A 13268-nucleotide genomic window follows, 5' to 3' on the forward strand; every position below is an offset into this window, starting at 1 on the left:
AATCAGTTCTCCGCTCCTTAAAATTCCGAACAATAAAACATAGCCCGTAGATTGCCGAGAGGATGATGGCTTTGAATTTTCCGCGTTTATATGGTCGTAATGATTAATCAGATCAGCGAATGAAATAATCGTTTTAGACCTTTTCAATGATATATTTGTCACATTCGTTTATAAATGATAATGCCTCGATCGGGCGAGACTATAGAAAAGCGAGGTGTACGGCACACCGATCGTTGATCGGCGATACCTACATATCGAAGGAAAGTTAGTTCTTTATCGTATTAACACCCGTAATCGCAATCTGATCATTTCGAGCTTTCTCACTCGATTTCTGCTCCGTCTTCTGCACGTCGTCCGGAGCTGTCAACTGTTCTTGGTCCTGTCGCACCGGCTGTTGCTGTTGACCTTGCTGCGGCAATTGAACTATACCTGTTGTTACGCATCTGCAACTATTCGTCGTATAAAAGAATAATTTTTCAGGGCATGTTTCGCAACCGAGATGATTACGTAAAAATTTCAAATGCCATTATTGAAAATTAAAATGTCTTTAAGATGTTGAAAGAAGTTGTGAATGGTACAATTCAAAACCAAACGGAGTTTATACCGTTTAGGAAAATTGGTGAAAATGCATTCTATCATCAAGAAAACAATATGCTTTTGGATTATACTTTGTCATATGTGTTTATACATATTTCTAGAGGTTTCTGAACGATGCAATAATGTTAACACTAGAATTACCAAATTAGAATTAACGGGACCAATGTACATTATTTCACAACAATGACAAGATTCAATTTATTTAAGCTTTGTACGATTTCTATATCAATGTATGCCTGATCGAAGAAGATTATTTAAAAATTTCTCATCGAAACACTTTTATAATATCGGGAATTATAAAAGGAAAAATTAGATTTGACAGTTCTAATGCTAAACAACAAAGCATTTCTGATTCGAAACAAAGACAAAATGAATGATCGTGAATGATGATTCGTTTTTCATGAAAAGGCACAAACCCTGGACAACACGGCATTCCTCGAATGAGCTGCACAAGTGCAGGACAAGGTGCACAGGGTGAGCAAGGAGCGCATGGTGCTTGCTGTTGCATCATCGGCTGCGTTTCCATAGTGGTCATAAACATTCCCATTTGTCGATGGCATAATTCGCATTTGCTCACCGTTTGGGTCGGTTTTTCCCACACCTGACGCTGAGTCTAAAGTTTTGCTAAAGTTCATCAAATCTGACCAGTCTAGTACTGAAAAATGACGATTAAACTGCGGATCTCTATGCAAGAGAAAAATGGTCTTCGTCAATTTCAAGAAACAGAGAGTACCATTTTCAAACAGTTAGTTCAATGGCCGTGGCAATACTTTTGTGCACGACTGTGTAAGTAACGCGAACGCAGCGACAAAGAATGCACGTAAAATAATTCAGGACACAAAGGGTATCGCGGATGTTTCGGTTTTTCCGGTAGACTATAAGTTAATTGGTGCTACTCGCTTGGCTCTGGATGTGTGTCATCGCAGGGGAATCCGTTTGACATTTTGCAAACTCAACGTCGGACGCGAATCGCGCGCTGGATGGACGGTCGACGTACTGTCGTCGACGAGGTTGTCCTAACTTTCGGTAACAATGCTCAGGTATCCCTTCCTCGCCGCCTGGCGGTATCCTGACGTCGCTGACGCTGGTCATCAGGTCTAATTTGCCCGCCTAGATTGGAAAGTCATCTGATTTAAATTTTAGGGACAATTATTCCTGTTAACCGTAAATTAGAAAATTACACATTTAGGGCAGTGCCATTTTTCTTATGTATGTATACGATGTCTTTTTACACGGTTTCTTTGCAACGTATCTACCGTGTAGAATAATTTTATTAAATAGGATGATGCACTTTCACGACTAAAGAATAGACTGCGGATTTGTATGCAAAATAAAAATTGTGTACGTTAGTTGTATGATGCTACAGCTTCTTAACAATTTTAATAGATTAAAACTAGTATAAACAGTATCTTCTCATTCTTTCATCTGTAAATTGGTGCCATAAATGCATAAAATCCGCAGTCAACCAATGATTGCAGTCGATAACAATAACAATTCAATATTAAGTGGCATCTTTAAATCGTTATTTTTTTGCATACTGCAAGCTAATCTTGCAAAACAAATAAAAACAAAATCTTTCATGTATTAATTCCTATAACATTTCACAGTAGTATAATGATTGTTATTTCAATTCGGCTTTGTACAGCAAAATCAGAATCTTCAAAAAACTGATCAGAAAAATCTTCCTGGTGCTAATGGTTAATATATGTTGACCTTCGAAGGAGTAACCCGCGATTTTCTTTACTAAGCAGGTGGAAAATGTTTTAATAGTTGCTGCAAAAGCAATTCTAGTAAAATTGCGTAATAGCTAGTCGAAACAAGTAATGAACAACTCACTGTGCAGAGGGGATCGCAATAGTCGGCGAAATGGACATCACCCTGAGTCGGGACAGCGCAGCGCTTGCAGAAGCATGTTTGCTTCCAGAACCTGCGGGAAGTTCACGGCTACGAATATTTACAAGTGACATAAACCGAGTGCGATACTCACAAGAGTATGATTATAACTTCGACTAAAAATAATACGAATGCCAGCAGACAAAGACACAGCGTTACCAGTATATACCACAACTGGATGGTGGCATTCAGTACCAAAAAGAGTACGGCGATTCCGAATAGTATCGCGCCCATGAAGGTAAGAACGAATATCTGTCAGGGGAATAAGCGTTCGAGAATGTCGCAGTTCACTTTGCAATGAATGATTACGTTCGATTTATTACCGGGATCGTATATAATTCTCCGCCGGCAAAATAGCTGATCAATTGCAGCGCCAGAGCGAAAACGTAGACGCCGGAGAGGACAACAAGTAATATACAGGTCACGGCCGACACTTCCTTGCTCCCAAGTGCCACCGCGTAAATTACGAACACGAAAATCAGTAACACCACTAGCTGATTAATTGCAAAATAGATTACGGTGAATAATTCGACCGGTGATGCTGTTCGAAATATCGTTGGAACATCGATTGCGAGTACTTGATACTTACGAATTGGAATATCCTAAGCGGTTTGACAATTAGTTTAACGGTACCGCCGTGGCTGTGGTCGTCGGCTACTTTCAATTTAAACAGATTCAATCTTTGCCAAAATCCTTTCCTACCTGCAGGTTAGAAAATTCACTTTGTTGATCCTCGTCGAGTGCCGAGCAAGAAACAAAAAGACGCGATATTTATTTTGTGTAACTTAGATCGGTCGACCTTCTTTACTCATAATTCCCTCGTTTCGCTGGAAGTTCGTTTTTTCTTCGTTTTGTAATGATCGAACCTCCGAGTGGTCATTAAAACCTCCGATGTCATTCAACTTTTTGTTGGATGCGTTCTGAACGTTGGAAAGTTGAATTCGCGCTCCGATAAATTTCCGACTTCGCGGCGATCGATCTGCCAGGATCGGAATGCAGCAATGCAACGATTCAGACATTCACAATTGCTCGATTATGTTGTTCAAACACGCGCTGGAACTTGCAAAGAGGGCTGTAATTGATTATTTCAAAGTTACCTCTCAATTAAAATGAACAAAATTTGTAGTCCATTGTATCGTTATTTTTGTTTCAATTTTAAAACGTATATGTGGAGCTTGTCTGTAGAATATCTAAATGTTAAAATACTTCTACGTCTTTCAGTTTAACTAATAAAAATATTCTTAATGAAATAGTATTATGAATAAAGAAGTGGTATTTATATAATATATTTTCCTGATCGTAGCTTTTTCTATTATGTAGCTATAATATTAAACATACTGTTCTAGTCTTATAAGAGTATGTTCACAGTTTCTCCATGGGTTTTATTATTAATGCATTTTTCATGTAAAATTTTTCCGTATTTACTTTACCACTTGTCTCTGAAATCATGGTAAATGTTAGCGATTCGACCTTTGAACCATAAGGAGAAATTAAATGATATTAGTTTGTCGTACAATCACTAACCCATTGTTTCGTTAAACATTTTATTGATACAGAAATCACATAGTTGTTGCATGAATGTAACGTACGAAAGAAAGCGTCCCGACAGTTTTATTCGTTCTCGAAAACTTATACGTTCGATACAGTAAATTTACATGATAAACAATTCTCGTGCGAATAATCATCTAATTACATATTTCATTCGGTTAGAGTTCCATATGCTTATCGTGTATACGAGTGATGTCTCGTATACACGACTGTTAGATTAATATTAATGTTGGACGGAATTGTTTTGATAAAGACTCGTCAAAGGTTCGTTAGATCTACGAGCGCGTATTTAAATCGATAAGCGTATGCGATAACTAATTGCAATCCTTTCGATTCCCTTATTCATAGCGATCGCTAATATTACAAAATATATTATTTTTACCTAATAATATTTATGGCAATTCTGAGATTGAATTTCGTCGCACGCGTGAAACGCATAACTCAACGACACTACCGCTAATACTTCAACGAACAGACTGCGAATCCTCATGCGACGTTTGTTCAAGTTACTTCACAACGATCGGAACGCGATCGTCCTCTATTAATTATTTTTTCACGTACACGTCTTCTCGTGTCATGGATATGTATTCGTAAATGCCACGAACGCATGGAAATTCACAGTCTATTGAAAACTTTACTTAATACGAGGCTAATTGCACGACTATACAGACTTTGGATTGTAGCGTAACAGTATTATATGAATCGATATTTCTCGGTGGTCCTTAAAACGTAAAGTATACAGAAATTCGACAAAATCTTTGGATACTTGAATAACATTCTCACGCTAAACGCTAAACGCTACTCTATAAAAGATTACACTGAATACAAAAGTGAAAACAGATTTATAAATCGTAAAAACTTACACGTTTAAAATTATACAGACTACGATCGGACAATCTACTAACACGTTTGACACGCGTGAACCAATAATTTAACGCAATGCAATACTGTACCGCAGATTCAAATACATCGTTTAGTTTGTACATCTTTTAAAAATAGTAACAGCTAATTGCTATGTACGTCTTCTAGAAAGCGTTACTTCTACGATCATCTTACGATTAATCCGCGAATATTTGGCTCAATGGTTTATGCTTGTCGATTATTTTTTTAAAAATTGGACGGCATTATGCTCTATCAATATTTCGTATTTCATCGTAGTTCCCGATTGTACAATTTCGAACACGTTCGGCGGCCGTTGCCGTTTTCATGTTTTTCGAAAAGCATGATTAAAACGACTATGCGTACGCACGCATCTCTCCTCTCTCTCCTCTCTTTCTCTCTCTCTCTCTACTCTCTAGTCGTACTGTATTAATTGTATATTACTGACTAACGCGCCACTCGTGAACTTTATAATTCGAGATATATTAAAATATTCTTTGTTATAATCAAATTATTATAATCAAACTGCGAAACTTTATGCATAGTGCGAATTTGTTGCATCGATTGCAACAAGACACATTGAGCGTTGTAATAAGACGATAACCGATGTTCTCTTTCGATCGAAAGAGATCGAATTAAATTAAAATTCTTTGAATTTTCTTAACACGTTAAATTTCACCAGCCCGTTTCCATCACGAATGCACAAAATCCGCAGTGCAATTACAATTTATACGCGTTTCTCTCGAACGACATGTAACATCGTGTAATTATTTTACTGTCGATTTGTTCATAGCTTCTTGGCAGCTGTCGATTTAATACGTCGTTCGTATAACAAGGACGTCTCGGAACAATGATTTCCGATAATCGTAGTCGATCTACCTTTCGAATGATGCGTGTCCCTCCTCACTGCGAGCTCTTCGTCGAGTACTTCACCGTCAGGATCACCTCCACGACGAAAATCACCGCGTTCACGAACGTGAACACCGCCCCCGATATGAACATGTCCATGTATTGTTTACTCGGGTAGAACTCGTTGTTGCTGTAGTAGGGACCTTGGATTTTTCTCCAATTGTAGACGATCACGCTTCCGGCGACGATGTGCAGAAGCGCACCTAGCGAGGCGAACAGTATCAACTGGAACAAAAGGGACGTATCGAGTTAAATAAACGATAGTTTTTGATCAGCTGAACTCGAATTAAAAAACCGTTCTTCGATATTGCCTTCAATTTTTGAGACATTCTGTTTTCGACGGGAAATGAGACCTTCGAATTGAAGAATTTTTTCTGCCTTAATTAGGAAGATCATGCGAATGATTCGGATGCAGAAGCATTCTGCAGACTCTTCCAATTACAACGGTATATTTTTTAGTAACGTTTCGGAGATTTAAATGTGTTGAAATAATGTTCAAAGAGGGCGAGACACTTCTGTCACATCAATATTCTTGGACATTTTTCGATTTACATACTTTGAAAGATTTTAAATTTTATTGAGTTCTTTTTTAAAATATACTTGGTAGATCGTAGTTGTTTAATGTAAATGCAATACTCTTTTTTATTTTTAGTACGAGTGAAAAATAATTACGTGTTTCAGCAAACTTCTATGTAACTTCATTTTTCAAATAAGTGAAACAACACGTGAAAATGTTCGAGTGCACTTTTAAATTGAATGGAACCTGTCATTTTTTTTAAATTTATATTTGCTTAATATTTAAAGTATATTTAGAAAATACAAATGAAAATATTAAAAGCTGCCTAACATAATAACAATATACTTAAAGATATGATTTCGTATAAATCAATCTCTTCACGGGTATTTTTTGTAACAGTAATATTGTGGCACAAGAGGGAAGCTCAATTGTATTTTCTAGAAGCGTCATAGCAGAAAATAAACCGGTAGGAAAATAGACCTTTCTATAGTACTCTACATTTTCCTATATCTAATCAAACTCGAGGACATAACCCGACCAAATGGCGTCGCACAACCTGCATACTAGTTCTCATAAGAACATTCAACTAACAATTTCAGCGTAGAATAATCACTCCTCGATTTAACATTGATGGGAAAGTGTACCAACTTTTTCCCACGATTAATTGTTATATCCTCAAAAATTAGCATTGCATTTTCTTGAAGAAAATTCCTCTTTTCTGCAATCGTTGTTAAAATGCATATAAAAAATTAAAATTCTTGTAACAAATTTTATATACATATCTACAACATATTAGAATTAAATTTTAGTTGTAGGAATAATTTTAATGCTTTCCAGTATTAATACTTTTTATTAATTAAGGAAGGAATAAAATATGTTCTCTCTTTATGAAATGTCTGCATTAATTGACACGATTTAACTCGATTAAACAAAACGCCGGTCGGAAAAGACAAAATAGGTCGTCGCGTGTCTTCACGATTAAATGATATCAGGTGGTAAATGAACACCTATTTGCCAGATTGATTTTTTACTATTATTATTTATAAGTTCATTTATATGTGCATTAACATCCATACGGTTTACGATTAACTATGCATAAAGACTCATAATCTGCAATCAACATATAGATGGGAATTCAACACAGCAAATATGAACAATTGAAACACCGTTAAAAAAGAAATTAAAAAAATATTTGTAAAAGGTATTTTAATCAGTGTGCAGTAAACCAATCTCTCTAACATCTTCAACAAGTTGAAATTATTTGGTTCAGTTTGCATTTTAAAAAGTGTTCTTTAATCTTTTGTCCATGAGTGAACATGTGCGATAGTCGTTATGATTTATTCTAAAGTCCCTTTTTTACATCGACAAAATGAGGCCAGGGTGTCGTCCGCGTTCGCATCGAAGTTTCTAATTACGCAGCGTGTTATCACTGCGGTGCAACGGCGCGAGCGTCGCCATTTTTCGAATAAAGCAGTCCTCGATACCTGAAGTTTCGATCGTTAAACAAAGCATAAACGTCGCAGAAGTAGGTGGTTGATAACGTGGGGCATAGGAACCTAAGTTGATAAGTTATGAATTTCCGTCGAAGTAGAGCAGGGAACGCAGCCGTGTGCTTGTACGACCGACCCGATCGTATTGTTTCAACGTAATCACCATTTGTCGAACGTACATTCTTCCGATAATTGCTACGCGAGCACGATAATCGCTCGGAATTATCATAGTGTGCTTCAAAAGTTCCACCGTGGCCGCACTTTGGAGCGAAACGTTTCAAATATAAATTTCTAATTCACAGGCCTGGCACGCTCACGGTGGATTGCATAGCATTGCATTTAATTAAGATAATAATTTTCAGTTAATCCGCAAGCGGACAGTTTGCCGCAACGATTCCCCTTACGATTACTAAATGGAACGTAACCGCGCCGCCATTAAAAACGAATTAGCTTCGAGCCTAATCTGCACTTAACGCAGATGCGCGAGTAAAAGTACTGTCGACGAAAATTGCATTTTTCAGGCGACGCTAATAACGCTGGATCGATAGATACTCAACTGTCGTTCGCGATAATAGCTTTATTATCCCAGAAATAAAAACAGGTGAACCTTCGTTACGCAGCCTTGAATGTCTAATGCGATTCTATGAAACAGCATTTTCTTGAAAAAGTTGTCGCGATTCCCTTTATTTTGCACGTGGACGGTCGCACATCTGATACGTAGATCATTGAAACTGTGTCAGTCGAAGGATGAATATATTATGTAAATTAGAACCTATATTATTCAATGAATTTTAATGGTGTAGAATTATTTATTTTTAATTTTTATAAAGAATCGATTTGTAACGAATTTTCATTATTTTAAGTTCTAATAGGTCTTTGATAGAAGTTTAAGATAATTGATTTTAAACGGAGATCGTATTAATTATGATAAACTTTTATATTATAATATATAATTTTTAATAAAAATTTAAATTATAATTGCAATTAATTATTACAAATTTTTAGTGAATTTTTATTATACATTTGAATTGTTATAGATTTTTAATAGAATTTTAAGTTAATTGATTTAAAATAGGGCTGATATCAATTATAGTAAATTTGTATTAGAAATTAGTAATTAGAGATAAATGGTACGCCTATTAAATCATTCTAAAACCATAGTGAAGCTAAAGGAAGTGACAAAGAAAAGCTTCCTCTTCGATCAACATTGCTTCACCAAACGCAAATAGTACAATCCAAAATTAATTAACATAAATTTCTATTAAAAATCCATTACAACGTAGCATTTGTATTTAAATAGTAATTTTTTAAAGGTCAGTCAGGAAATTTTCATGCAAGCGACATCTTGTTAAACAATCGATCGCGTCGTTAACAAGTCAAACGAGTTTAAGCATCGTCAACTTCGCCAACTCTGGATTGAAGATTCAAGATTGAAGAAGGATGATGTCAGCTGCGTTAACGCGTTAATTTAGGAAACCCCCTCGTCAACGAAATCGAGTTTCACAAATTTGAAGAAGTGGTTGAGGAATATGCCTACGTCGCATTGTGAGTATTTGTCAAGATTTGCCGTGAGAGAGCGAATAATTCCGTGGAAACGAAGACACGGAGGACGCGTTGATGCACGCACGAAAGATCATGACGCATCTGTTAATTATTATACGCGTGGTATCGTCGTCGCCTCAGCTGTACAAATGGTCTAGGCCTTTGGATAGAGAGCAGTCAATTGGAAACTCGCCGGTGAACAGATCTCGAAAGTATCGAATGAAGGAGACAGATCTACATACAGGACGCAACGCTGTGTTTCCTTTCTTGATCGTCACGCGATTCCTCGATTGTGTCACTTCGTCAATTTATTGTCATGGATCGCGTCACGTAATCTAGATTCTATCGCGGGTGTGCATACAATTGTTTCATGGACTGCCGAATTGTTGGGACACCGTTTTCCTTCGTCACGTATGCGCGGAGTAATTAAAAGGTCTGGCAATTAAATGAATAGAACGGAAACGTCATTGAATCATATCATGTGTTCCTTCGCTTTTTATATTGCGCATTACAGTAAATTATTCTTAATTGACGCTCAGATTGTACACAGAAATGGACAATTCGCGGCTCGTTTTTATAGTTACCGATTGTCAACAACTATAAAAACGAGCCGCGAATTGTCCATTTCTGTGTACAATCTGACCGTCAATTAGGGAGAATTTACTGTAATGCGGAATATAAAAAACGAAGGAACACATGATATGATTTCATGACGTTTCCGTTCTGTTCATTTAATTGCTCGAATAATCGTTTCTCCTCTTCCCAAACTTTTTCTATACAATCTGAGCGTCAATTAGGGAAAATTTACTGTATTTGTTTTATTACTCGTCATTTTGCGCTATGATTTGTTCAATCGTTCAGACGTATCCTATGATTCTTCGTTTCTTGAATTATGTCAATTACTGCGGATTTGATGCGTTTGTGGCAAAATTGAGTAATTTAAAATAATAAAAATATTAAAAGAATTTAAAATGATTAATATATTATTTTCGATTTATTAAAACGATTAAAGAAAAAACGAATTTGCTATTTGTTTCCATATCTTTCAATTGGTGCATACAATTTATATTTTGCATACACATCCGCATTCTATGAATTACATTTTTTTTCTAAATATATTTCAACACATATAGTTTTAGTTAAATTGAATGAGACCGAACTAAATTCGGAAAGAAAACGGTTGGATAAGGAGCTTACCGTTCTCTTTGGTATTCGATCTCCGAGGAAGTGACAGATGATGAAAAGCGTGTTGATTATCAAGTAGCCAGCGATGGAGATGTAAATAATCGCGGCATCGTCGAGTTTGAATCTCGTCCGAATCAGTAATTTGTGGAACGAGTTCATCGGATCCACTATTAGTCCAATCGCAAACACAGACAGGATCTGAAAACATTAAACAAACAGCCATAATGTCGACACTGTAAAAAGTGGTAAACATTATTATTTTACTAAAATACGCAATACATACGAAATTATCGCTCTTAATGGTTGTGCTTAACTCATGAAAGATATGCTCATTTTTCATTGCTATCTTTACTTTCGACATGCTCCTTCCAAATTTACATATCATATTGTGCATATTTGTTTTTAAATTTTATGTATTTTTATTCTAATTTCATCATATTTTAACTAATATCGATTCGAATAATTGTCAAGGCTTGTTTTAATTGAAAGCAACGCGTGGATTGCAAAGAATTCTTAAAAAATTAACAGTTTTGAATCGCTGAGATATGGTTTTCCCGCTTTCAATTCATTTTATTATCGAAAATGAAGTAGTCTTCGCAAATGTTGCGATTTTAGAAACGAAAGAAATCTTCAGTTTTGATTGTTTCAGCAATTTCGGTAGGTTCATTCTTGATTATAAATCGGAGAAGATCAAGGATAAATAAATTTTCTTAGAGAAATAAATTGTTAGGAAAAATAAATAAATTTTCTTAGAGGAATAAATCAATTTTCTTAGAGAAGTAAATATATTTTTTTAGAGGAATAAATTAATTTTCCTAGAGAAGTAAATAAATTTTCTTAGGGAGAAATAAATCAATTTTCTTGGAAAAATCGTAATAAAACTTACAACTTCCACGATCTTCACGATAAACGGTAGATGCCGAACTATCTTGCGCTCTTTGGGGGCGTGTTGCTCCTGTTGACCCTCGTCTGCCATTCTGACTCTGCGATGTTTCCCTTTGCCGTCACCCAGCTTGAAGGATTTCAAGTATACCCTTTGTTCACGATCAGTTTCCTTGCCTTCCGAATCCTAGTTCTCTTTCATTGAGCGCATCGATCCTGCCGGTAGCAAGCGTTGCGATAAACATCAAACTGTGCGGGGAGAGTGCCGGCGGCGTAACCCCCATGAACTTGGGACAAGTGCTGATGAAGTGATTTTAAGACGTGGGTGGGAATTACGAGGATAAATTTCAGTGTCTTTCTCCAAGAAATTCTGTGAAAGCGATCTCCGCAAGCTCCTCTCGCTTATTTCCTTCAAACGGTAATTTGAAGCAATTAGAAAAATCACTAAAATTATTTAGAATAAAAGTCGATGTCTGCGTAGCTTCATGCTTGTTTAGCTTGTATAAAAATGTGTAGTTTAGTAATTAGGAAAGTGCTGTATATTATTGGACTGTCGATTTTTATCAATTTTTATTGTCGATTTTGTCGAGTCTGGAATCATATAAAAATGAATTCTTTCTACCAAATGTGCTATCGAGTTCGAAATAAAATGACAAATAGTATCATTAAACATAATAGCATTCCAAAATAAAAACTGTATAAAACCTATTATATTCAACTTCAAAATCTATTATACTTTAACTTGGAAAATCTTTGATACTTGCTTAACAAATATTTACTGTAACAAACGACTTATACAAAAAATAATATAAAATATGTTTGAGAACCAAGGATATTTTTATTAGTCCGTTACAACATAATTTTGTCACGTGCGAAAATTACTTGACAGTAAATAAATCGTGTTTCGTGTCGAAGATTAGACGCCGAACAGTTTCATTGATAGTTCGCAGCGAGTAAATGCATGTTCCACGTTCGGAATGATATTCGCATGACTGTGTCATTTACATTATGCAATCGGCGGAGACCAGATTGATTAACATCCTATACTACGACCGCCGTTTAAAAGTATGGTCGCTTGTAACAGTGAGTTACAAGATCTCCGCTACGCAAACAGACTACGCGCCTGAACCATGATCCGCCTCTATTCATAAACGACACAATAGAAAAACATTCAAATTTCCATTTCCAAGTTTTCTCACCATCAAATTCTCCGGAGTCACGCAAGGTGACAGAATCACACGGTGTTCAAGATTCAAATCTGTCATAAACGTTAAAAAATAACTAACGGATACAGAATTTTCAGAACAAAACAATCCTGTGTGCTAACTAACGTTAACTTTGCTCCAGCTTTTCTGTTAAAAATCGATGTCAACATTTCTCAAATAATCTTGAAAACTCTGTATAAAGATCTCTATGCAAAGAGGATCATAAAACACCGAAAGATCACGTTCGCCATAACAATAACAAAAGATCATGCTCCGCGACCATGCACGTACCTCTAGATACAAGAAATCTTCGCCCTGGGAACGTTCTTCAACGCTTTTTGAAGCTTCCACGCCAAAGATCCACCAAAGGACTCTTCGCTACCACGTTGACGGACAAGCAACTTGTCGCGTTTTCACAGAGTGTCTCCGGTTCGCGTAACAATTTCGCGCGTCCGAGGACACGAGGCGGCGAACGAGTCGATTGATCCGATCGATCGGCTCGATACTCGGACTAGCGTCCGTCTGCAGGTGCGGAATCGCGGCGATTCACGGCGAACGACGCGGAATCGACAGTGAACCGTGCAGTTCCACGCTGCGTCGCGGCACAACTTAAACTGGAAC

General features: G+C 36.6%; 3 protein-coding genes across 4 annotated transcripts in view; 1 reads left to right on the forward strand and 2 right to left on the reverse strand.

Moving 5' to 3' along the window:
- Adsl (adenylosuccinate lyase) overlaps nt 1–13268 on the forward strand; it is a 42734-nt gene that overhangs the window by 9711 nt on the left and 19755 nt on the right. The window lies entirely within an intron of this gene.
- Nucleotides 132–3218, reverse strand: LOC117219190 (uncharacterized). 2 transcript variants are annotated; one of them, XM_076525178.1, is made up of 6 exons: nt 3080–3218; nt 2814–2984; nt 2585–2742; nt 2434–2524; nt 1014–1707; nt 132–449 (listed from the first exon to the last, which is right to left on the reverse strand). In XM_076525178.1, the coding sequence occupies exons 3-5, from the start codon at nt 2722–2724 to the stop codon at nt 1480–1482; spliced, it is 459 nt and encodes a 152-aa protein (XP_076381293.1). In that variant the 5' UTR covers nt 2725–2742; nt 2814–2984; nt 3080–3218; the 3' UTR covers nt 132–449; nt 1014–1479. The 2 variants fall into 2 exon arrangements, with proteins under 2 accessions (XP_076381293.1, XP_076381294.1); XM_076525179.1 differs by having other exon boundaries at nt 2814–3080.
- LOC117219188 (uncharacterized) lies at nt 4018–13253 on the reverse strand. Its single transcript, XM_033468137.2, has 4 exons — nt 12939–13253; nt 11447–11658; nt 10573–10758; nt 4018–6051 (listed from the first exon to the last, which is right to left on the reverse strand). The coding sequence occupies exons 2-4, from the start codon at nt 11534–11536 to the stop codon at nt 5821–5823; spliced, it is 507 nt and encodes a 168-aa protein (XP_033324028.1). The 5' UTR covers nt 11537–11658; nt 12939–13253; the 3' UTR covers nt 4018–5820.

This window comes from Megalopta genalis, chromosome 11 (assembly GCF_051020955.1).
Source record: "Megalopta genalis isolate 19385.01 chromosome 11, iyMegGena1_principal, whole genome shotgun sequence".
Classification (NCBI taxonomy): domain Eukaryota; kingdom Metazoa; phylum Arthropoda; class Insecta; order Hymenoptera; family Halictidae; genus Megalopta; species Megalopta genalis.

Coding starts and splice junctions, on each gene's coding strand:
- LOC117219190 (XM_076525178.1), bottom strand. CDS start 2,724: ATGGGCGCGATACTATTCGGAATCGCCGTACTCTTTTTGGTACTGAAT. Junction 2,525..2,584: donor GAAGTTATAATCATACTCTT/GTGAGTATCGCA, acceptor AACTTCCCGCAG/GTTCTGGAAGCAAACATGCT. Junction 1,708..2,433: donor ATTGCGATCCCCTCTGCACA/GTGAGTTGTTCA, acceptor TTTCCAATCTAG/GCGGGCAAATTAGACCTGAT.
- LOC117219188 (XM_033468137.2), bottom strand. CDS start 11,536: ATGGCAGACGAGGGTCAACAGGAGCAACACGCCCCCAAAGAGCGCAAG. Junction 10,759..11,446: donor TCGTGAAGATCGTGGAAGTT/GTAAGTTTTATT, acceptor TAATGTTTTCAG/ATCCTGTCTGTGTTTGCGAT. Junction 6,052..10,572: donor ATCGAATACCAAAGAGAACG/GTAAGCTCCTTA, acceptor CTTTTGTTCCAG/TTGATACTGTTCGCCTCGCT.